This window comes from Octopus sinensis, linkage group LG18 (assembly GCF_006345805.1).
Source record: "Octopus sinensis linkage group LG18, ASM634580v1, whole genome shotgun sequence".
NCBI classification, from domain to species: domain Eukaryota; kingdom Metazoa; phylum Mollusca; class Cephalopoda; order Octopoda; family Octopodidae; genus Octopus; species Octopus sinensis.
The window spans coordinates 22376020-22399666 of NC_043014.1; the positions used below are offsets into that span (position 1 = coordinate 22376020).

Genomic DNA, 23647 nt, shown 5'->3' on the forward strand with positions numbered 1-23647 from the left:
GAGGACTGAGAACTAAACTTTGGTGAACTACTACCTTCAGGTTAAATTTGTCATTGAAAACGTTGTTGACTCTCACAATACTTACTTTATCTTTGTACATGACTTGTACATTCCTCACAAACCATTCGTCTACATTTAGTTTCCATGGTGATCACCAAAGTACTGAATGAGGTTCTTCTCAAACACCATCTTCAAGTCAACAAAATTCAGAAATAACATTTTATTGTTAGCCAAGTATTTATCTTTGCTTGAAAAATTGCTTATGTAGTGACAAAACCAAGCTGCATCTCATTTTGGTCTGTCATGGATCAGTTGTGCTATGACTCTCTCCATACCTTTCATAACCTGATGCAGTAGATCCTCTATAATTTCCTCTCTCTAAGGTATTTCCTTTGCTTTTATAGCAGTTTACAATGCTGATACTCTAACTAGTCATATGGTATGACACTTTCCTGTATAACTTGATTAACTATTCAAGTGGTGATTGCATATCCTACCTCACCAGATATTTTGAGTATCTCTATAACTATCCTTGATAAACCTGCAGCTTACCTTCTTTTCATGTCTTTAATGACTTTATCTACCAAGTTATTGTCAACTTGAATTGCTGGTCTGTCTGTTGGAGCCAGCATGAAGTAGTCCCTCTTTATCATGGGATAAAGAGGGACTACTTCATGCTGGCACACTCTACATTCAGCAGCCTTTCATAATAGCAATTCCACACCACTTTCTTGTTTTATATATCATAATACATATCATTCCAAATACACTTCTTGCCAGTAAAATCTCACATACAGTGTCATGATTTTGAACACTTCATGCTTCTGATCCTTTGTTGTAGGATATGTGCTAATCTCTCCCTTTGATCCTCATCCTTAGCCAAATATACCCATCACCTAGCTGCTCTTCTAGCTATTTGATAATGCTTCCTACAACCATCTTCCTTTCAGGCTTTTGAAGCCTGTCTCTTAGCCTTTACCACCCTTTTTAACTATGTCATTCCATGTCCATTTTACCTTTGGTTAGCTTGGAACTTTACTCCAGCTGCATGTCTCATCTGTAGCTCTAAACAAGTTATCTCATTGAAATTCTCAGTTGTCATCTATGCTACAAGTATCTAAATCTTTCTCCCTACAGTCATATGCATTGATTTGAATTTCTCTAAACCTATCTCAAATTGCAATATCTTTTAGTTTATATATAAATAAAAACATGTAGTTCTGCGCATGCATGTGATAGAAGTTGACTCAAAATTGTTAGAGCTGCCTTAAACAGTCAGTAAAGAACACTGTCAGAGGAAACATGACCAAGAGAAAGAAGCAGATGGTAGGTAGCAAGGTGTATGTTGTATGAATGCTAATAATAAATTCCACCACCCTCAACACTTTATACCATTGACCATTGAAAGCAAACAATGTTGTGATGTGCATTTATTTTACATGACAGCCTATGCATCAACAAATTAGGCCATGAGTATGAATAGACAACTAAAGTTGACACATGCAAAACTTGCCTACTGAAACATGTTCTCAAGATCTGATAATGTATATGACCATGTCTTGTTAACATGTTGCAAAGTGAAATCTATGGTGACAGCATATAAAAAGAGACTTCAAATGATGATGATGATGACAACAATATGCAATACTTGTACATAGATAATATCTTAGTTATCTAAAGCAGAAGAAAGATATGATATCATTAGATTTTCTTATTCAATCACTTGCAAAATCACCAAAAAAAAAGAAAGTAAATATTAAGATTATTACAAATGGTTGCAGTTCAAATATTGAATTGGTTTCACCCATCAGATTTTTATTCAAAATTACCCATTCTTATTGTGCACTTGACAGAAGCGTTACAGTGCTAAACCAAAAATCTAGTGGTGTTTCATCTTGCTCTTCACTGTCTGAGTACAAATCCTACTGAGTTTAACTTTGCCTTTCACCCTTTTGGGGTCAATTAAATAAAATACCAGTCAAGTACTGGGATTAATGTTATCAACTTCACACATACACACATGCATAAGGGAGAAAAGAGAGAGAGGCTGGACAGGAAATGTTTTATCTAGTAAGTAAAACCTTGAGTATGGCTCAATCTCATCAGGCACAGTATCACATTGATTCTATATGGGAATTACATGAAGAATGAAAGCATCTGTGGAATTTTTCATTATGATACAGTAAGCGGATAGCAAGTACTATTGATTGAACAAATAGAACAAAATTAACCATATATATCACATTGCTAAGTATGTTTATGATATGTGTTTGTGTACATGCTTTTCACCTTATATCTGTTATATACTCACAGGTAAAAGAGGCCCATTTTAAGGCCCACCCTGACTGGAAATGGTGTTCAAAGGATCGTAAAAAGTCCCACACAATTGCTGCCACATTAAAGCAACGTAATAGCCGTCGACTGAGTTCCTCAGAGGATATTCCAGATGATTCTGCAGAAGGACTACCAGAATCAGATATTGTTGGTAAGTAGCTCTGATTAACATAATACATAGACCCCCACCTCATACTGCATGTTACTCTCCTAATTAATATACACTCTATTTCATTCTGCTTGTCATCATCAGCATCATCATCATTGTTTAACATCTTCCTTCCATGCAGGCATGGGTTGGACAGTTTGATAGGAGCTGACTATGTAGAATACCCCAGGCTACTGTGTCTATTTTAGCAGGTTTTTACGGCTGGATGCCCTTCCAAATGCCAACCACTTTACCATGGGAACTGGATGCATTTTACATGGCACCAGCACTGGCAGGGTCACCAAGTAATTTGCAAGACAAGGAATTTTGTGAGGAGGGGACCTTGTGTAGGATGATGTAAGATTAGAGTGTGACAGAGAGGCAGAAATGGGTGTCTTGCTATAGAGGAGGGAACATTGGAAAAGGTTTATCATGTGCCATGATGAAAGTGCCAGAGTATACTCACAGGTAACAAGCATCAGAGCATAGATGAGATGGTAGAGTAAGGAAGACAGAGATAAACGGTGGCAATTGCCAGGGCATGCCCTCAAGGTACAGGGATCATAATATACATGGCCAGGTATTTCCTAGAAGGCAAGAGTAGGGAGTGGAGATTGCAGCAACTGTCCTAATTTACATTCATTCTACATCTCTCTGCTCTAGGTCTCATGCACTCCTCTTTGTGCATACTCATACAAACAATATATATTTGTATGCACAGACAATGTGCACATACAAGCACACACGCACATACACACACACATTCAAAGATACCCAAAATATTGATTTTCTTTTGTTTATGATTCATTAATTGTTTAATTGTAGAGATTTTCTGAGTTACTCTGGATTTCTCTCTTAGTAATTACAGTCATTACCTCAGTTGAACAGATTCTGTATGTAAAACATTTTGTCTTGTAGATGATTCCAATGAGGGTCGAATGCCGCCGGCAGAAGGATTGGAACCTGGGTTACATCGTTGTGATGAAATCGAGTCTTCCAACGTCGCTCAGATGTCGGCAGTCAGTTACTCGTCTACTAGAGATATGTATGAATCATCAAAGGGGCGCTCACAGAGCCTATCAGCAATGCCGCATCGAGATGAAGGGGGAGGCACGCAGTCCATTATCAGTGGACAGCCGAGCTGCAGCCAAGAAAGAAGTCACAGTCCATTTCGAGAGGTTTGTACCTCATTGTAACCTATTCCATTGTGTACCTAGTGAGTGAGTCACCAGTTACCTAGTTACATTCCATCTTGCTCTAGACCCACATTTCCATACAGTTGTTGTTGTTTAACTTGCATATCAGCTCCAGTTAAGCAGTACTATGATGAAAACTATTTCAGCTATGACCATCATTGCCTTTTTCTAATGGCTTTGCCTGACTCCAGACTATTAGCCAGGAAATTTGGCTGCTATTTCTAACAGTTCAAAAGACCTTATAGAGAGTGTCGTATTGGTTTTACCTGGATATACAGGTCAGATGTCCTTAACAAGTGAATGTACAGTTTTAAAAGCAATGTTCTAGTTAAAGACTGTTCAATGAGGACCCAGTGAAAGTATAACAGAATGATAACAATGAAAGTTTAAACTTGAAGTGGTTTGCTTGGATGTGTGAATAATTCTGGTTCTCTTTGTAACAACTCCCTATTTAACTTTACCAGTTCTTTTGTCCATGGTGCTTAGTCCCCTTCATGCCTATTCCAATACAATATCAGAACCTTCTGAAATATTTTGTCTTGAGTTGGTATTTTCCACACTGTGATGTCTGATCAGAGTTTCTCAACCATTTTTACCTATGGACCTCTCATAGCCATTCAATGCTTAAAAACTAATTTTGTAGATACTACTTTCAAAATTGCTAATTTGTTATTCACACATTTACTTGTATAGGTTGAACAATGTGAAATGTAAGAGAAAGAAACCTAGCCATTTCTTGCAAAGCATACATTTAAATCAAAACTTTTCATAGACCCTTAAAATACTACTGTGGCTCCCTATTTTACTATTTTGCTAGTGTGGACCCTTCCACCAAAATCTTATATGGATCCCAGTTGAGAACCACTGGGTTAGATAGACTTAGGCCATTTGAGAGCTAGGGATTTTTGCAATGGACACAATATAGTTACTGGTGATAGGATATCAGCCACTAACCAAGCACCTGATTGTGCTTTTACATGGCAGCACATGGGCACTTTTATGTGGTACCGGCACAGGACTCTTGCAGGTCAGTCCTCACCACCAGGGGGATCAGTCTTAACAGTTCTGCTGCCCAACTCCTGAGCTTCACTTATAAGTCTTTGGTTGATCTGAAGCTATCATAGAAAATACTTCTATTCACAGCCATGTCCATGTGGTTAAGAAGTTTACTTAATTGTTTAATTACATACTTGATTTTTTTTTCTTTTTTGTAGAAACGAGCTCAGCCAGTGAATCAGTTGCAAGGATCAGTGCAGTCTCTGCACCAGTCGCAGCACCAACTGAAATCTCAGCTGAACTCACCGCATACTCCATCTGCATCGCTCCAGCAAGGAGGCATGCTACCATCATCATCGTCACCACCACAGCCGCCACCTTCTCAACACCATCCTTCTTCACTCATGCCTACCCTGCCTCCAGTTTCTGCCTCCTACATACAACAGCACTCTTCATCTGATACTGTTGCTACACAGTCGAGGCAGTCACATCTAATGGATGATGATGATGACAGTGATAATGGACATATGGTCATCTATGAGGCAGATGATGGTAGCACGGGTATGTCAGCCTTATCATCACACAATTTCTTATCCTTATCTTTTCTACTTCAAATTTCTATTTTTATCTCTCTAATTTTGTCCTTCTCTCTCTCTCTCTGATTTTTCTCCCTTCCTCTCTTTGTCATTCTCTCTCTCTCTCTTCTGTCTCTCTTTTGTTCTTTCTTTGTTAGTTTAATCATTATGATATCCCTACATTTTTCCAAGTCATTTCTGTCCTACTGTGTATTTAATTCAACCATTATTATGTTGTTTTTTTACAGGTAAAGATGATGATGATGGTGGCGAAATAGACTTAAACTGTAAAGAGCAGGTCTCTGACAGTGAGACCGATAGTCAAACCGAAGATGATGGCATCATTGAGAATAAAGCTTTCCCCCAACAACGTTTTTCTCCCATGATGACTCATATCTCTCCAGCAGACTATGCATATCGGCCAGAGCCAAGAAAGAGTGTTCCAGGCTCTCCAGGCAAAACTAACCTTGATAAACCAGACATGGTCAATTCAATTGTGCCATCCAGTCATGAGAAGTTTGTGTTTCGTCCATCCCATTCTGGCTCCAGTTTCCAACCTGTTGGTGCTATGTTCAAAGCAAGGAACAAGCCTGAACGGACTCCAGTATCTAACATGCGAGAAGAGGTGTATGAAAGAGAACAAAGAGTAATGCAAGGTACATTATATTTTCGTATGCTTCACCTGCTGTTGTTAATTTCCCAGGAGTCATAAATGACTTGAAGTTTATGCTCTTCTTCATTTTTCAAATTTGCCAGCATTCCTGTCAGTTATCTCCTTGCTTTTACTACCTTCCTACTACTCTCACATCATTCAATGTTTACATTTCCACCTGCTGTTACTTAAATACTACACTGCCAGTAGTGCCAACACAGATCCTCTCTGATCACTTTCTTCAGCTTCTGGATTTTATCCCTTTGCCTTTATTTTTCATGGATTCTTTTCTTTCCTTTCCTTGTTCTTCTTTATTTTAGTTTTCATTTCTCCCACTATTCAAATTCTATACCTTTGGTGTTTCAAGAAACATTTCCAACAAAGGGTTCTGCCCAAAACATTGAACACTACCTCTTCCTCATAACAAACCAATTTATTCCAGTTCGAAATCGCTTATGCTTGTTAATTACTAATACAGACCATTGTTAGTTTCTTAAGACAAATAGTACTGCATTGTTTTATGCATGGCTACATGCAAATGAGCAGTAGGCTGGATCCTGTGAATTTTTTTAACCAAAGAATCAAAAGTCACATCAGTCTTGTGAAAAACACTTATATTCTGTCATTTAGATTAATGTCCCCAACTATGGTTCTCTTATAATGTTAAGTTCACTACTGGAAGAAATCCAGTGATCCAAAGGAGATCGCCTCTATACAGCAGTTGTACTACTGAGAGAGGTTGAAATTCACTCCCTGGAGTGAAGAAAAGTCATGCAGTAACATGTATTTATGTATCATATACAATTTTTTCCAGATTTTTAAATCTATATGTTTGGGGTGTATTCAAGTGCAACACCATATTTAATGTACATGGCTGGAAGTAAGCTATATCTATTGTCCAAGCTAAATAATGTGTAACTTGTCATTGTTTTTTCATTATAATAATAATACCTTTAAGTATGTCCATATCGGCAGTTGTATCAATCAATGTCTAATTAAATATGCAAAATTTTTCTCATAAGTTTTGATATCAAGTAATCATAATAAAATTGACATTAATAGCATTAAAACACAGATTTTGTTTCTGAAGTAATTTGTACTGTAAATTCATACTATATATGTATGATATCTACACAGTTTATATGTCCTTCTTGATTACATTTTTAATATTGAATTGAATATTTGAAATATGTTTTTTCACTGCCTGAAAATTTAAAATACTGTTTCAATGTACTTACTGTCCTTAAAAAATTATTGAAAAATGAAAGACAAATTTTTTTCACAGTGGCATGATATTAAAAGAAAAATCAGTGCATATTATACATGAAAGATTTTGTTTGTTTGTTTTTTGGAATTTCTTAGCCCATAATTTGTGCTGCACACTATATATGTATGCATATTATACAAATGTATACAGTAATTTATATCTAAATAATCTTGGAAATACTGACAGCCAATTTCCTCTGCTGTTTTATGTATCAGATGAAGAAGGATCACAATAAGTATTGACACATTGTGCTGAAGGAAACCTATCTGTTACTCATGTGCTCTTAATACTTATTGCCTCTGTGCAACTGCAGCATGTAAAGTCTTCCTCCTCTGTAAGCCAACCTGTAATTCAACTACACTTTTTGTGTCTATACACTGTAAATGGTCATTTCTATGATGGTAGAGTTCTGCTTTCTCTCCTAAAGTTGGGCTTTAGTCTTTGTTAAGTTTACTTCAATGCCTATCAATTCTAAGTTTTGTTCCTATATATATGTGAATAAAAGCTATGGACACATAAGAGGTGCAGCAATATCAGAGGAGGGTTAACAGTGAAAATAGCTTTTGTGTGTGGAAGATGCACAGGTACAATAAACATCAAAAATGTACAGAAAATAGACTCCATCAATTGCCATGGGTACAAGCCAGAGATAGTAGACAGCTTCCGTTATCTAGGTGACCAAGTTAGTAGCGGAGTTGGATGTTCCAAGAGCATAGCTGTGAGAATATGACTAGGCTGGGTAAAGTTCAGAGAGCTCCTACCTCTTCTGGCAACATAGGGCCTCTCCCTCAGAGTGAAATGCAGATTGTATGATGCCTGTGTACAAACAGCTATGCTACACGGCAGTGAAACAAGGGATGTGACAGCTGAGGATATGCATATGCTTGAAAGAAATGAAGCCAGTATGCTTCACTGGATGTGCAATGTCAGTGTGCATGTTTGATAGAGTGTAAGCATCTTGAGAGAAAAGTTGGGCATAATTGGCATCACATGTAGCAAGCAAGAGAGACAACAGAGCTGGTATGGCCATGTGGTGCATATGAACAAGGACAGCTGTGTAAAGAAGTGCCAGTCTTTAACTGTGGAGGGAACCTGTAGAAGAGGTAGACTCAAGAAGGGTATTTGGCCTCACATAGACAAAGTGGCTGATGTTGGTGGCACGTGAAAAGCACCATTCAAATGTTGGGCCTCTCAGAGGCAATGACAGACCTTTGGCATTATGTTGTGCTTGAGAAGAAGACCTATTAAGCCAAGTAAAATTGCAGTCATGGCAGATATTGGTGTCATGCAAATGGCTTCTGTGTCATTAACATGTAAAAGCACCCATTACACTCTCAGAGTGGTTGGCATTAGGAAGGGCAACCAGCTGCAGAACCCATGCCAAATGAGACTGGAGTCTGGTGCAGCCTTCCAGCTTGCCAGCCCTGGTCAAACTGTCCAACCCATGCCAGCATGGACAAAGAATATTAAATGATTATGATGATGATGATATATATATATATATATATATAAAGGTGGATGTTAAAATGATGGTGATGTAGACATTTATATTGCATTGTTTTCATGTTAGCACTAACCACTATGTGAAGCAAGAGGTGGAATTTCTCAGTCTAATTGGTTTTCTTTCTTTCTTTTTGCTGTTCTCCACTTGACTATGCTTTCATACACACATGCATACACAGTTTAATGTAGAATGAATCTGTATTTTTAGAATTGCTGTTGAAAGATTGTATTTAACCATCATTATTTTTATTTGCATGAATTTGCTTTGTTTATTTTTATCCTAATTCATTTTCATTTATTGGATTTTTTTTTCTAGAACGTTCTGAAAAACAAGAAGTAAGCCAACCCCAATATAACCAGAGCACTCAACAACCTGTTACTCAACAGCAAACCGTTCGGTTAGGTGGCATGAAGATTCACAATATAACAATGACAACTCATGAAGACCAGCAAATAGTTTTCTCATCCAACACACAAACTACACTGGGCAAACAGAATGGCCGTGGACCCATTGTAGGTAAAATGACTCAGAAGGCATCGAAAGCTAAACAGCAGCAGGGTAACACCCAGAGTCAAACAGTGGCTTCACCCACAGTCCTCCAGTTTGTATCAAGCAGTAACATCCAAATTTTGAGTGCTGCAACACAGCCAATGCTTACAACTGGTTATCAGAACACTAGTGGTCAAATAGCTCCAACCTATAGCACTACGTGTAAACCCATCACCACACCAGTGCCAATTGCATCAAAACCACCTGGTATGACCAGCCATAATTCAGCATCTAATATGCCTGTTACTTCTTCAGTTAATGTGACACCTGCTCAGGTGAAGACTGGACTGGCTGGGATTAACGTTCAACCACAGCCTGTTATACAAGCAACCCCCAAAACACCCATGAAAAGTGTCGGACCAATACTTGTACAGACTATTCCCGCAAACCAGTATGGGATGGCAACAGCTGTCACGTCTGGTAGCTTTATGACATTAAGAAATGTGGCCCCTCCTCATACATCACAAGCACAAGGTCAGCCAGTGAGTCCTGCTGTCACAGCATCTGGTCCTTTAGTTACCAATTTGGTACTGAAACCAACTAATCAAGGTTCTTCTCTACAGGGCAGCCAATCTCCAGGAATAGCAAATACAATTAACATTGGACAACAAGGAAACATCCAAGCAACACATGTTCAGTATATCCTGCCTTCATTTCCCTTGCCCCAAGGTTCTATTCATTTGACATTAGCTGGTGGTCAGAATACACAAACCCTCAATCAACACACCCCGAACAAGATCCAGGTAGCACAAACAAATATCAAAACTAGCAATGCTCAACCACAGATACAACAAGTTGTTACACCTTCGATCTCACCTAATATTGGGACACAGACTCTGCAGATTTTCAACCAGAAGCAATCATGTGCACCAGGTCAGACGCCCCCATTGGTCACTCAGTTGGTGACTGTCACTCAAGCTGGGTCGGGAGCAGGCAACCCTACAGCACAACACATACAGTTACCAGCTGGCACAATTGGCCAGCCTGGTGTCTCTGTCACAGTGCAACAATCTGCAGGCCAGCACATTCCACAGCAGCAGCAGCAGCAACAACAAGTGATCTCTCAGCAATCTACAACACAACAACACCAACAACAAACTACACAAAGGGTTCTACTGCCACCAGCAAAGACGTAAGCTTGTTTTATTTTTTAAATCAATAATATCACTGAACTATTTTTCATAGCTTGATATATACTTGGTAATGAGTATGTGGGTGTGAAAATATATAATATAATTAAATATATAACATAAGTTATATGATTAATTAATAATATAGGTGTGTATGTGTTTGTGTATGTCCATATATATTATGTGTGTGTGTGTTGTGTATGTATATATATATATATATATATATAATATATATATATATATATATATATTGATAAAACCGTAAGATAACAAAAGAAAGAAAGAGACCTCAATATTATGTAAATAGAGGAAATTTATCTATACAATTATATGTTACATTACTCGATAGTCAAGATAAAACTCTGAGTTTCAGATGCCGAAGTGGGAATCCACGACATCTCTTCGGTTATCTGGCTATTTGAAAGTGCTATGAAAAAATACCGTTATACAAAGGGAAATTACTGTTATAACTCTGCTTGCCTGCGTACTTATACATCGCTCGCATTTTTCGCCATAAAAATTATATAAAAATACATAAAAAATATATAATAATATATAAAATCTTCTTGGGACATAACATAGAAAGCATGTTCTATCTGTTTTCTTTAGGGGACCAAAAACGTAACAGAAATTTAGTCACTTGTGGGCATGATCCGAAAAGTTCTGTCCTTGTGTTTAGACATGTAGTAGGGTCTAAGCCATCTCTCCATGTCGCATAGACCGCACCTTCCACTGCCGTTGGTATAGGGCTTACATCTGGCCAAAATCTTCCAATGTATGTTATAACCAACACCTTTATCTCTTAAAGACCAAATATGATTAGATAATTGTGTCGCTTTTGTTTTGTTCCAGTGCCTAAAGCTCAAAGTGTGGTTATTGAACCTGGCCTTGAAGTTACCCTCTGTAAGGCCCACGTATTTCTTCGTCGAAACGGTGTCTTTAGTGGTTATAGAGTTTACCGTAGCTTCATATATGATGGTCTTGGACATGCAAGCTCCATTTAGCGGGCACAATTCTTTATTCCTGCATGAACAGCTGTTCTTGTCGTGTTTTTTGTATGTTATGTTTGATTATGTTTTTAAAATTTGTAGTGGAACTAAAACTAATTTTTAAATTGTGTCTATTGAAGAGTTTCCTATAAGTATGGTTAACTGGAAAATGTCTGTCTATCAGTGCTAGGAAATATTTACCTATATTGAAGGCCACCTTCCTATTTCTATTATTCCTTTTCCTTACTGTTGGGCTAGTAATTGGTGTATATTTTATTTTTTCGCTAAAACCACTATCTTTTAAAGCCTTATTATAAACTGGGGCAACGTTATTGAAGATGTCCTTATCAGAGGAGAGGCTAGAAATCCTCTTACTAATATTTTTAACTAAATTTTTGAATACTATAGGGGGATGGCATGAACCTACATTAATATAACTTAGTCTATCATTGGGCTTCCTATAAGGCTTATAAATATTCTTAAGATCTAAGGAAACATCTAAGAAATTGACAACCGTCAGGTTAGTATCTATAGTTATACTAAGTATTTCATTAACTGGATAATATCCTTCCTAAAACGATCTTGTGCTGGTCCATTTGTATTAGCTGTTAAGGCGAGGGCATCATCTTTGTAGATGGCGAAATGTATGTCAGGGAATGTCTTACCTAAGGTATCTAGGAGATAAAGTCCAATTAGATCGCAGATGCCTGCCCCATCATATGAACCCATGCTCACATCGAAAGCACTCTCTGTGTCGGTGTTTTTTACCCACTTTGCGTTCTCACTGAAAAGTAAGGTCTTTCTAGCATGGAAGATTATGTCCTTATCATTTGTACTAATTTCTATGAAGTCGCTAGCGAAGACGAGGGCTTTATCTAGCAGTTCTTTAGAGATATAGGCATAAAAATCAACAATATCGAATTGTGTAAACCTCGCTTTTTTCTTATTCTTAATGGCTTTAAACCAGTCTACGACTTCTATACTATTGGACCATTGTACTAGCCTAGTATCGGTCTTAATTTTCGCATTTATTTTATCTAAAATTTCTTTACTAATAATCCCAAGTTCTGACTTGGCTGGGTTGATAAGCCTACATTTAGGGTTGGAAAGGAAGTTTTCTTTGTGATCTTTAATAGTAATAAAGGCCTCTTTTTGGGGGAGAGCTTCTATTTTTTTATCTAATTTAAGTTTAGCGGCGATGACGCTAGCTTCTTTATTAATTTCGTTATATGTCTGTGCCCTGGCCTTAGTGTAATTATTAATGATGCTGTTGTGTAAGAGTTGTGTGTATTTGCTGTTATCTACCAGGTATATGTTTTTAGTTTTGTCCGAAAAAAGTGCTTTTTTCTTGGAGCTTTTTATATGTTTAATATCTTTTTTTCAATTTATGTTGGAAATTGTTAAAAGACTTAGGAAATTTTATTTTGCTCATAATTTTCAGCAGGTCCGCTTCGAAATCTTCCAAGCCTTTAATCCTGGGAGGGAATTTTTGTGTGTGTGTATGTGTGTGTGTGTGTGTGTGTGTGTGTGTAATTATATGTATATCCACAAATACTCTGTTGAGAACTGCACTGTCTATAAATATATATATTTCTTTTTCTAACACAGGGTTTATGTTCAGCAGGCATCATTGAATCCTCAATGTAAATCTGATAATCAAACAGTAACACAAACTTATATCCAAGCATATCCTGTCCAACCAGGTAAGCAAATAGGTGACCACTGTCACACATACACATTATCATAATCATCATTTTAACATCTGTTTTTCCATTGTTGCATGGGTCTCACAGAATTTGTTGTAGATTTTCTACAGCCAGATACCCTTCCTTTCATCAACTCTCACCTGTTTCCAAGTAAAATTATATTTCCCCATGGCTAGACATGTTTTTCACAGAAGACTGGAAACAAAAAACATCATTAGCATGGCAGTGATGCCTGCTTACAACCATCACATAATGTCAAAACAAAGGTATATATATAACATGTACAATAAGCTTCTTTCAGTTTCCATGTACCAAATCCACTCACAAAGCTTTGGCCAGTGCAGGGCTATAGTGTAAAAACTTACCCAAGATGCCATACAATGGGACCAAATTCATAATCACATGATCAAATACATATGTGTGTGTGTGTGTGTGTGTGTATATATACACACACACACACACACACACACATGTACATATATACATATGTATATATATATCATCATCGTTTAACATCCGCTTTCCATACTGGCATGGGTTGGATGGTTTGACTGAGGATTGGCAAACCAGTAAGCTGCACCATGCTCCAATCTGATCTGGCAAGGTTTCTACAGCTAGATGCCCCTCCTAACGCCAACCATTCTGAAAGTGTAGTGGGCACAGGAGCCAGTCAGGGAGCACTGGCATTGATCATGTTCGGATGATGCTTTTTACATGCCACCATCATGGGAGCTAGTCAGGGATCACTGGCATCAGTCATATTCAGACTGTGCTTTTTATGTGTCATTAGCACAGGGAGCCTGTCAAGCAGCACTGGCATCACCCTACACTTGAATGGTGCTTATTATGTGCCACCAGCACAGGTGCCAGTCAGGCGGCCCTGACCATGACTACGATTTTGATTTCACTTGACTCAATAGGTCTTCTCAAGCACATCACCCAACGATTGAAGGGTACTTTTTAATGGGCTGGTTATGCAACACTGGCATCAGCCATGACTGCAATCTCACTTTATTTGCTTGGGTCTTCTCAGGCATGGCATATCTCTGAAGATCTACAAGCCCCAACGTTCAAAAGTCATGCTTCACCACCTCATCCCATGTCTTCTTGGTCTAACTCTTCCACAGGTTCCCTCCACTGTTAGGGTGTGACACTTCTTCACACAGCTCTCCTTATCCAAATGCATCACAAGACCATACCAGTGCAGTCATCTCTCTTGCACACCACTTTTGATGCTTTTTATGTCCAACTTTTCTCTCAGGGTGCTTACACTCTGTTGTGTATGCACACTGACATTATACATCCAACGGATTGTACTAGCTTCATTTCTTTCAAGCCTATGCATGTCCTCAGCAGTCACAGCCCATGTTTCACTTTGAGTGAGAGGCCCTTTGTTACCAGTAGAAGTAAGAGCTCTCTGAACTTTGCCCAGGCTATTCTTATTCTAGCTGCTACGCTCTCAGAGCATTTACCCCCACTACAGACTTAGTCACCTAGGTAGCGGAGGCTATCAACAACTACTAGTTTTTTCCCCAGGCATGTGATGGAATCTGTTTTCTGTACATCTTTGCTGTTTATTGCCCCTGTGCATCTGCCACACACAAAAACTATCTTCCCAGCTAACCTTCCTTTGGTATTGCTGCACCTCTTATGTGTCCATAGCTTACACCGGGTACTTCTTATGGAATTTCTACCTATTCCTTTTCTACAGATTGAGCAGGGCTATCTACCTGAGGGGCTTGTGATTTGTTGCCTTCCTACTTACTAGGACTTTGGTTTTTGCTAGATTGACTCTAAGGCCCTTCAATTCTAAACCTTGCTTTCACACCTGAAATTTCACCTCTAGTTCTGGTAGTGACTCAGCTATTAGAGCAAAGTCATCGGCATAGAGAAGCTCCCAGGGGCAGCCTGTCTTGAATTCCTGTGTTATTGCCTGAGAACTATGATGAATAAGAGGGAGCTGAGGACTGATCCTTGGTGAAACCCTTCTTCCACCCGGAATTCTTCAGTATACTTGTTGCCAACCCTCAACCTTACTGACAGCATCTCTGTACAGGGCTTGTACAGCTCTCACCAACCACTTGTCTATCCCTAGTTTCTGCATTGACCACCAGATAAGGAATTGGGGTACCCTGTCAAAGGCTTTCTCCAAGTAAACAAAAGCCAAGTACAGAGGTTTATCTTTGGCTAAGTATTTCTCCTGCAGTTGCTGTACCAGAAATATAGCATCAGTGGTGCTTCTACCTGGCACAAAACCAAACTGCATCTCATCTAGGCTAACTCCCTCCCTAATTAGTTGGGCTATGACCCTTTCCGTGATTTTCATCACCGGATCCAGCAATTTAATACTTCTGTAGCTATTTCTGTCTAAAGCTTCACCTTTACTTTCGTAGCAGTTGACTATGGTGCTACTACACCAGTCATTGGGTATGACTCCTTCTTGAACTCCCTGACTTATAATATGGGTGACTTGACCATAACCCACACTGCATCTCAGCAGTGACTCTTGATGAGCTGGTGGGGCTTTCCATGTTTTCATATCTTTAATATATAAAGACAAACTAAAGGACAATTTGAAGTGATGCAACATTCCCTTTTCTTCCTGGAAAAACAAAGCATCAGAACACAGAACCTGGTGCCAGTCCTGTTTCTGCTCAGTTCAAAGATTTCAGCAAAGTCACTTCAACATGAAGACCAAATTTCGTGCAAGCATGAATACATGCTGGCAAAATGCCAGTCCTGTAAGTGAAAACTTTACCTGTCATTATGGTTTTGTGGCACAGAGCAAAGCAAGCCTTGATGTCCATTCAAGGAAACACATTGTGAATGATCCACAAGCACTCAAGCAAACTGGATCCTCAACTTGTCCCATTTGCAAGGCAGCAAACAGGCCTCAAGAGACACATGCATGTCCATAGGACATAATTACCACTTTCTTTTACTGAACCATTTTTGTCATTTGCGACGAGAGAATCCATAACCATAGTCTTAATAAGTAGGAAGGTGGACAAATCACAAATCCCTTCAGGTAGATGGCTCTGCTCCATCTGTAGAAAAGGCATAAGATGTACCTGGTGTAAGCTATGGACACATAAGAGGTGCAGCAATGTCAAAAGAAGGTTAACTGGGAAGATAGTTTTTGTGTGTGGAAAATGCTCAGGGGCAATAAAGATTGAAAATGTGTAGAAAACAGATTCCATCACATGATAGGGGAAAAAAACTAGTAGTTGATAGCTTCTGTTACCTAGGTGACCAAGTCAGTAGCAGGGGTGAATGATTTGAGAGTGTAACTTCTAGAATAAGAATAGCTTGGGCAAAGTTCTGCTGGTGACAAACAGCTTCTCGCTCAGAGTGAAAGGTAGACTGTATGATGTCTGTGTGCAAACAGCCATGCTACACAGCAGTGAAACATGGTCTGTGACTGCTGAGAACATGCATAGGCTTGAAAGAAATGAAGCTAGTATGATCTGCTGGATGTGCAATGTCAGTGTGCATGCGCAACAGAGTGTAAGCATCCTGAGAGAAAAGTTAGACATCAAATGTGGTGAGCAAGTGAGACGACTGCGCTGGTATGGTCATATGATACGTATGAATGAGGAGAGCTGTGTGAAGAAGTGTAATAGCCTAACAGTGGAGTGAACCTGTGGAAGAGGTAGATCCAGGAAGACCTGGGATGAGGTGGTGAAGCATGACCTTTGAACGTTGGGGCTTGTAGAGACAATGACAAGCGGTCGAGATCTTCGGAGATATGCCATGCCTGAGAAGACCCAAGCAAATAAAGTGAGATTGCAGTCATGGCCGATGTCAGTGTTGCATAACTAGCTCATTTAAAAACACCCTTGAATCGTCGAGCAGTATGCTGTGTTTGTGAAGACCTGTTGAACCGAGTAAAATCATAGTTGTGGCTGATGCCAGTGCCACCCAACTGGCTCTTGTGTCAGTGGCACATAAAAAAACCACCCACTACACTCTTGGAGTAGTTAGCATCTAGCTGTAGAAACCATGCCAAATCAGATTGGAGCCTGGTGCCTCTCAGCTTGCCAGTCCCCAGTAACCCCCCCCCCAACCTATGCTAGCATGGAAAGCGGATGTTAAATGATGATGATATGAATTATAATCATCATCATCATCATCATCGTTGTTTAATGTCCGTATTCCATGCTGGCATGGGTTGGACTGTTTGACTGAGGACTGGCAAGCCAGAAGGCTGTACCCAGGCTCCAATCTGATCTGGCATGGTTTCTACAGCTGGATACCCTTTCTAACACCAAGCACTCTGAGAGTATAGTGGGTGCTTTTTATGTACCATCAACATGAGGGCCAGTCAGGCGGTACTAGCATCAACCACGCTTGAATGGTGCTTTTTATGTGCCACCAGCACAGGAGTCAGTCAGGTGGCACTGGTAACAGCCACAGTTGAATGGTGCTTATTTACATGCCTCCGGCACAGGACCAGTCAGGCAGCACTGGTATCAACCACACCAAAATGGCGCTTATTACATGCCACCTGCACAGGTGCTAGTCAGGCGGTACTGGTATTGACCATGACAATGTCTTCACTTGACTCAACAGGTCCTCCTAAGCACAGTTTATTGCCCAATGATTGAAGAGTACTCTTAAATGGGCCGGTTATGCTGCACTGGCATAAGCCACAGTTACGGCCTCACTTGGCTTACTGGGTCCAAAGGTCTCGGTTGCTCAGTATGTTGACGTGTGTATAAGTGTGTACTTGTGTGTTTATGTTTACATCTCTATGTGTATCTCTCATCATCATCCTGATCGTTGTTTAGTGTCCATATTCCATGCTGTAACATTGTGTTTGTGCCTATGTCTCTAACCAACTCTTGTTACAACCCTTTTGTTGAATAACAGGTCAGCCAGTCCAGTCAGTGATGTTTCAGTCCAGCCCACCCAGTCAGTCACCCAGTCCAGCTATGTCTCCTCAGTTGACCATTGCTCCCAAGCCAGCCAGTACTGTTCAGACCTCCACTGTGACCCGTTCTCCACAACAGAGTCCTTCACCAGGACTCTATTACCAAAGTAATTATCTTTTCAGACTTTTTTTTGATAATTGTAAATGAGTCCCCCCCCCGTACACACACACCACTTTCCTCCTTTAACTCTAGTATTTAATCCAGCCAAAATATTCTACCTGTTTTCTGTTCAAACCAACCAGGTTGGGTCTCTCAGACCTGCCTTACAATGTCATTAAAAAAATATACATCATCAAAATCTCAAAGATACAAGACAGTACTTGATTAATTCAACACAATGTCAATAAATAAGAATTCTAATATGATTTAATCTGAATTCTAATGAGTTAAACATTATGGTGGTGAAGGTGTTAGTAGTGATGGAAAGATCTAGAAATTGTTGGGAGAGATGTGGTGGTGAGGTGTTGTGTAAGTAGTTCCCCACATCTCTAAATAATACTGTCTTTCAATCTCTTCAACTACCAACATCATCTTCATCATCATCCCCATGTGTAGATTTCTGTATTGCACACCAATGTAATGTTATGTGTGTGTGTATGAATCCCAGTGTGTTTGACCGGTTTGTGCATGTGCATACATCCCCATGTCATGTGTATGTTGTACTAGTATTATATAGAGTAGCCTACCACCACCACCAACCCTACAGCCCTGTACACCATTATGTTGCCAATATTGTTGATGCTGATGATGATGTTCTTGCAGATGTCAGCACTAAAGCCTCCAATATGATGGCAGTTGGAACTGAACAAAAGTGTGACATTGGTTTCTTCTCCTCTGTATCATCTCAACCAAAGCGAGTGAAGGCTGTTGTGGCTAACATACCCTTAGCCAACGAGTCTTTACCAAAGAATGCAGCAGTCACAGGTAAAAATATACTCAAAGGAATATCTCTCATAAGGTTTTCTTGTCCAGCAGTGTGTTTCTAACCTCTAAAATGGTACTCACTTCATGTCCAGGATTGACTTTGATTAGATTAGAGTGTCCTAATCTTTTTTCTTTGGGAGTATCTCTCTGGTCTCTGGGGCAGTACTCACTACCAGTCATGTTTTATCATTTGCATTGTCTTGAGATTTAGTCTAATTAAATTTGTATGGAACTAGAAGTTCTATATCCATGTAGTTGGTGGATAATCCAACATCTGAGCCTGACAGCCATTATGACCTACATACACTCACTATTAGGTGATTGTTCATAAGTAACATAATTGAATTTACCATTTACTCTGAGTTAAATTTGAATTATGCAAAAATAAGGCTCTAAATTTGAAGTCATACATCATCCAACGATTTCAACAAGCATTCAATTTATTTGATCAACAGAAATATTGAAGTATATCATAGCATTCTTATTAAGTTACTTTAAATTTTTTATTATTTTTCTTATTACTTGTCCTACTGTTCATACTACTTGTCCATGTTGGTAGTATGCTTTTATAAATTGAAAATTTGCTTATTGTTGGAGCAGGTGTTTTTAAAGCTGGGTAGTACTCTTCTTACTGCTAACTACCACTCAACCAAGGAGGATGAGTGGAACCTGTTTGCCAGCCATTTAGACCCCTTGACAGTTCGAGTTATATTCATTGCCTAAGAACACAACAAATGTAGTGTCGAAGTTCTTAACTTTATTCTCTGTATTGTTGCTATTGAGTTATTTATGAGGTAGGAGTATGGAATCTTGCCTTGTAGTTCTGGCAATATATGTCTGTACTGAAATATGAATGCAAAATCATCTGGTCAGTCGTCCAGTAACCTAAACTCAAACTGATTTATTCATTGCTGTTCTAAGCGTCAACCAAGAATGTTTAATGAATAATCAATCTTTATGTGATCACATTTATGATTGTGTTTTGATTAATTTTCAAATCACTCAAGAATTTAGAGACATCATGTTTAGAAGATAATGAAACTTTCTTTCCTAAAATTGTGATGCATGATTTTAATTTAAATGTGAATCCTTTAGAATGTAATGTTTTGTATGATAAAACCAGAGTGAGGTTTCAGATGGATTCACATATACAGAATTAGTACATCCCTGGTTAATTCATAGATTTGTATTTATTTATTTATTTCAGACTGAATCTTATAATTAAGATTTTATAATAACTTTTAATTCTGGAAAATTTCTTTTATTTTTTTTCCAGCTTTTATCAATGCCACAACAACCATGTCTCCCGTCCCCATTGTCCAAGCGACACCTGTTACAACTACTGCTGAAGTAACTACTCGTACCGAGAAATCTGTCTCCTTTGCTGCTACTAATTCGGTTACACCACCGAATCATAGACATGCTCCCCTCAGCCGACACGCTAGTCTTGACCGGCAGCAAAATCAAGAAAGAAAATCGACTTTAATTCGCCAAACCAGTTTAGATCGGCAATCTAATATGGACCCTCCTCCGAGTTTTGAGCATCGGTCCAGTATTGAGCGTCAATCAAGCATCGACCGTCAAACAGCCATTGAGCGCCAAGCAACCCTGGAACGTCAATCTAGTATTGACAGGCAAACCAGTATAGATCGTCAAACAGCCATGGACCGGCAAATGGTCATGGAACGTCAATCAAGTATTGACCGGCAAATGACCACAGAACGCCAATCTAGCATTGACCGTCAAACAGTAATGGACCGTCAGTCTAGCATTGACCGCCAGACAGTAATGGACCATCAGTCTAGCATCGACCGTCAAACAGTGATGGACCGCCAATCTAGTATTGAACGCCAAACAGTGATGGACCGCCAGTCTAGCATTGACCGGCAAACAGTGATGGACCGTCAAGCAAGTCTAGAGCGTCAGCCAAGCATTGACCGCCAAACAACTGTCGACCGTCAATCTGCCCTGGAACGGAGCCAAAGTGTGGAGAGACAATCAACGTTAGAACGACAGTCGAGCCTGGAACAAGCCAACCTGGAGCGACGAACAAAACTGGAGCGACGGCCTAGTATGGAGCGGCGTGCAAGTGTTGACCACCCAAGCAACGTGGAGCACGTGTGCCAAATGGAACGGCAACCACCGATGGAACGCAAAATGAGTGTCGAACATGTAGGGAGCGTCATCGACCGTTCAAACAGTACCGATCGGCATTCTGCCTCTGATTGCCAGTCTAACTTGGAATATCAGTCTCACAAGGAGTGGCAAGCTGCATACGGCCACCAGTCGAATTTGGAACGTCAGTCGAGTAAGGAGCAGCAGTCAAATTTAGAGCGACAGCCAAGTCTGGAAGGACAGACTAGTAGTGAGCAGCATCAGCTGACTGTTGACAAGTATTCAACAGCTGAACACAAATCAAATGTCGCCCGCCATTCTAGTCTTGACCGTTTTGTACCGGTCTTCTCACGTCATGCCAGCCTCGATCACCAGCCTCTGTCTGGATGTCAGCAACGGAAACCGTGCTTAGTTCGGCAGCATAGTATTGATGTTGCTGATATACCAGATCGTAGCTGGGTTCATGAGTCAAATCAGCCCCAGATGTCAAGCCAGACTGAAAATGATCCCAAAGACTCAGAACTTGAACAGCGACAACAGCGTTCTTGTAAGGGCAAGCGTTACAAAGAGATGGCAGCAGATGGCGGCAGCATGAAACTAAAAGGAGACAAAAAGGTAAGTTGCTGCGTTCTGAACACTTCTGTTTCTCTGAAAAGAACATAAAATGTCCATAAAGTGTGAGGGAGTGTGAAAGCCAATGATACTGAAAAATAGCTACAAGTTTGTCTCACAGATTTTGTTTTCAGTTCATTGACAACAAAGTTTACAGTTAGATTCACAGAACCATTAGAGTGTATTGATTCAATTCTCATTGAGGTTATTTTTGCCTTTCATCTCTCCAGGGTGGATAAATTAAAATACCAGTACTAGGATCAATTGTATCAGCTAATTCCCATCCTGCAAAATGCTAGTCTTTGCCTAAATTTAAGATGGTTATTATCAATTACAGCAACAGTAGGTTGATAGACTGATTAGAGTGCTGGGAAAAATATTAAATACTAATTATTTGAACTCTTTACATTCTGAGTTCAAATCCCACCAGAGTCAACTTTGGCTTTCATCCTTCCAAAGCCAATAAAATAAAGTATATGTACTGAGGTTGGTGTAATCAACTAAACTCCACACCCCACTCCTCTTAAAATTACTACCCTTCCTGTTAGGTCAAGCCCTTAACAACTTTCTTTTCAAGTTTGTCTTGAAAAGGAAGATGAGGGTAGAGATGGAAATGCTGCCTCCCAGTAAATTTGTTGAAAGGTAAATGAGAGGGGTGAGCATGGTTCAAATAAATAGGCTTGCTCTGCACATGTACATGTAAAGTGGAGGAGGACATGTGGGAGGAGGTGCTTGCTTTAGTGTTGAGGTGACCATAGTTTCTTTTTGTGAGGCTTCTAGTAGCTCTTCCCCACTTTGAGGAAAATTTTCTTTGTTTGAATTTCTTTTTAGCTATCTTATTTACATATCTTTTTTTCTTTCCCGATGTCCTGTACCATTTGTGATCTTGGTTATTCTAGTGGTTAATAAAGAAATGATTATTACTATTGGTAGAACTGTTAGCACACCAGGCAGAATGCTTAGTGGCATTCTATCCTTTTGAGGTTGATAAAATAAGTACCAGTTGAACATTGGGGTTGATGTTATTAACTTACCCAACTTCTAAAGTTGCTGGCCTTGTGCCAAAATTTGAAACCATTATTATTATTATCATCATCTATGATGCTTTTCCTCTGACAGATGTTATACCGACACTATACCAAAAGAGTGAGCTGTATTCAATGGATCATTCTCATTTCAACTTTCTAACACCTTCCTTGGAATTCTTACTGTTCCTAACAGGACTGATTTTTGCAACAGCCCCATTCTGGTAGTAATTCCTAGCTTCTCAAGCCATGCATTCAACCTTTTACTAACTGCCCCCAGTTCACCAACCACAACCATTACCACTTCTAAGTGCCCAATTTTTCCGTAGTTTCCTGATTTCCCTCTTCAGCTCTTGATTTTTCTTAACTCACTTTCCTTCTCATTCACCCTTTAGCCCAACAGTGAAGCAATATCCATTATAATTGTTTTCTTCTTTTCTAACAACATGTCCTACAAGATCTTATATTGTTCATTTTCACCAACACTTTCCAGTTAGTGTTCATACCATTTCTCACTTCTGCTCATGTCATACTTATGACAGAACTTCCTGTGAACCAATCTGGCAATGTTATCATGCCTTCTCTTGTACTCTTTTTGTGCAAGCATCTTACATTCAACAACTTACAAAATGGGAAAATCACTTACTTGTCAGTACTGAACTTGATATAGTTTGTTCTCAGTACCTGTTCTTGGGCTGTGAAGATAAGGGCTTTAGTTTCAACTTTCAAGTTGCTTTTCCTTGTCCATTCTCAGATCTTATCTTTGTCAACAGTTTCAGGCATTTCCTGCAAGAATTGACCATATATTTTTCTTTCCGTCTATTCAAGATGTCATTCTGTCTGTCTTGTTTAAATTCTCCATTTTCCTTTACTTCATCACTGCTTAGGACTTCTATCTTTCTTACTCCTGCTGTCAATCTCTCTTTTGAATTTTTTACATATGATGCCTGATTATTTTCCTCAAATTTCACTCACATTTCACAATTAATGA

The 23647-nt window shown here is 39.3% G+C and overlaps 1 protein-coding gene across 4 annotated transcripts in view; it reads left to right on the top strand.

The window, feature by feature from the left end:
• LOC115221753 (protein capicua homolog) overlaps positions 1 to 23647 on the top strand; it is a 128176-nt gene that overhangs the window by 92083 nt on the left and 12446 nt on the right. For all 4 annotated transcript variants that reach the window (XM_036510772.1, XM_036510773.1, XM_029791970.2 and 1 more), the window contains exons 7-15: positions 2314 to 2485; positions 3401 to 3660; positions 4893 to 5235; positions 5498 to 5905; positions 8988 to 10353; positions 12949 to 13043; positions 17919 to 18086; positions 18743 to 18904; positions 20181 to 21634. In XM_036510772.1, the coding sequence (XP_036366665.1) occupies positions 2314 to 2485; positions 3401 to 3660; positions 4893 to 5235; positions 5498 to 5905; positions 8988 to 10353; positions 12949 to 13043; positions 17919 to 18086; positions 18743 to 18904; positions 20181 to 21634 (4428 nt within the window). The remainder of the gene's footprint in view (positions 1 to 2313; positions 2486 to 3400; positions 3661 to 4892; positions 5236 to 5497; positions 5906 to 8987; positions 10354 to 12948; positions 13044 to 17918; positions 18087 to 18742; positions 18905 to 20180; positions 21635 to 23647) is intronic.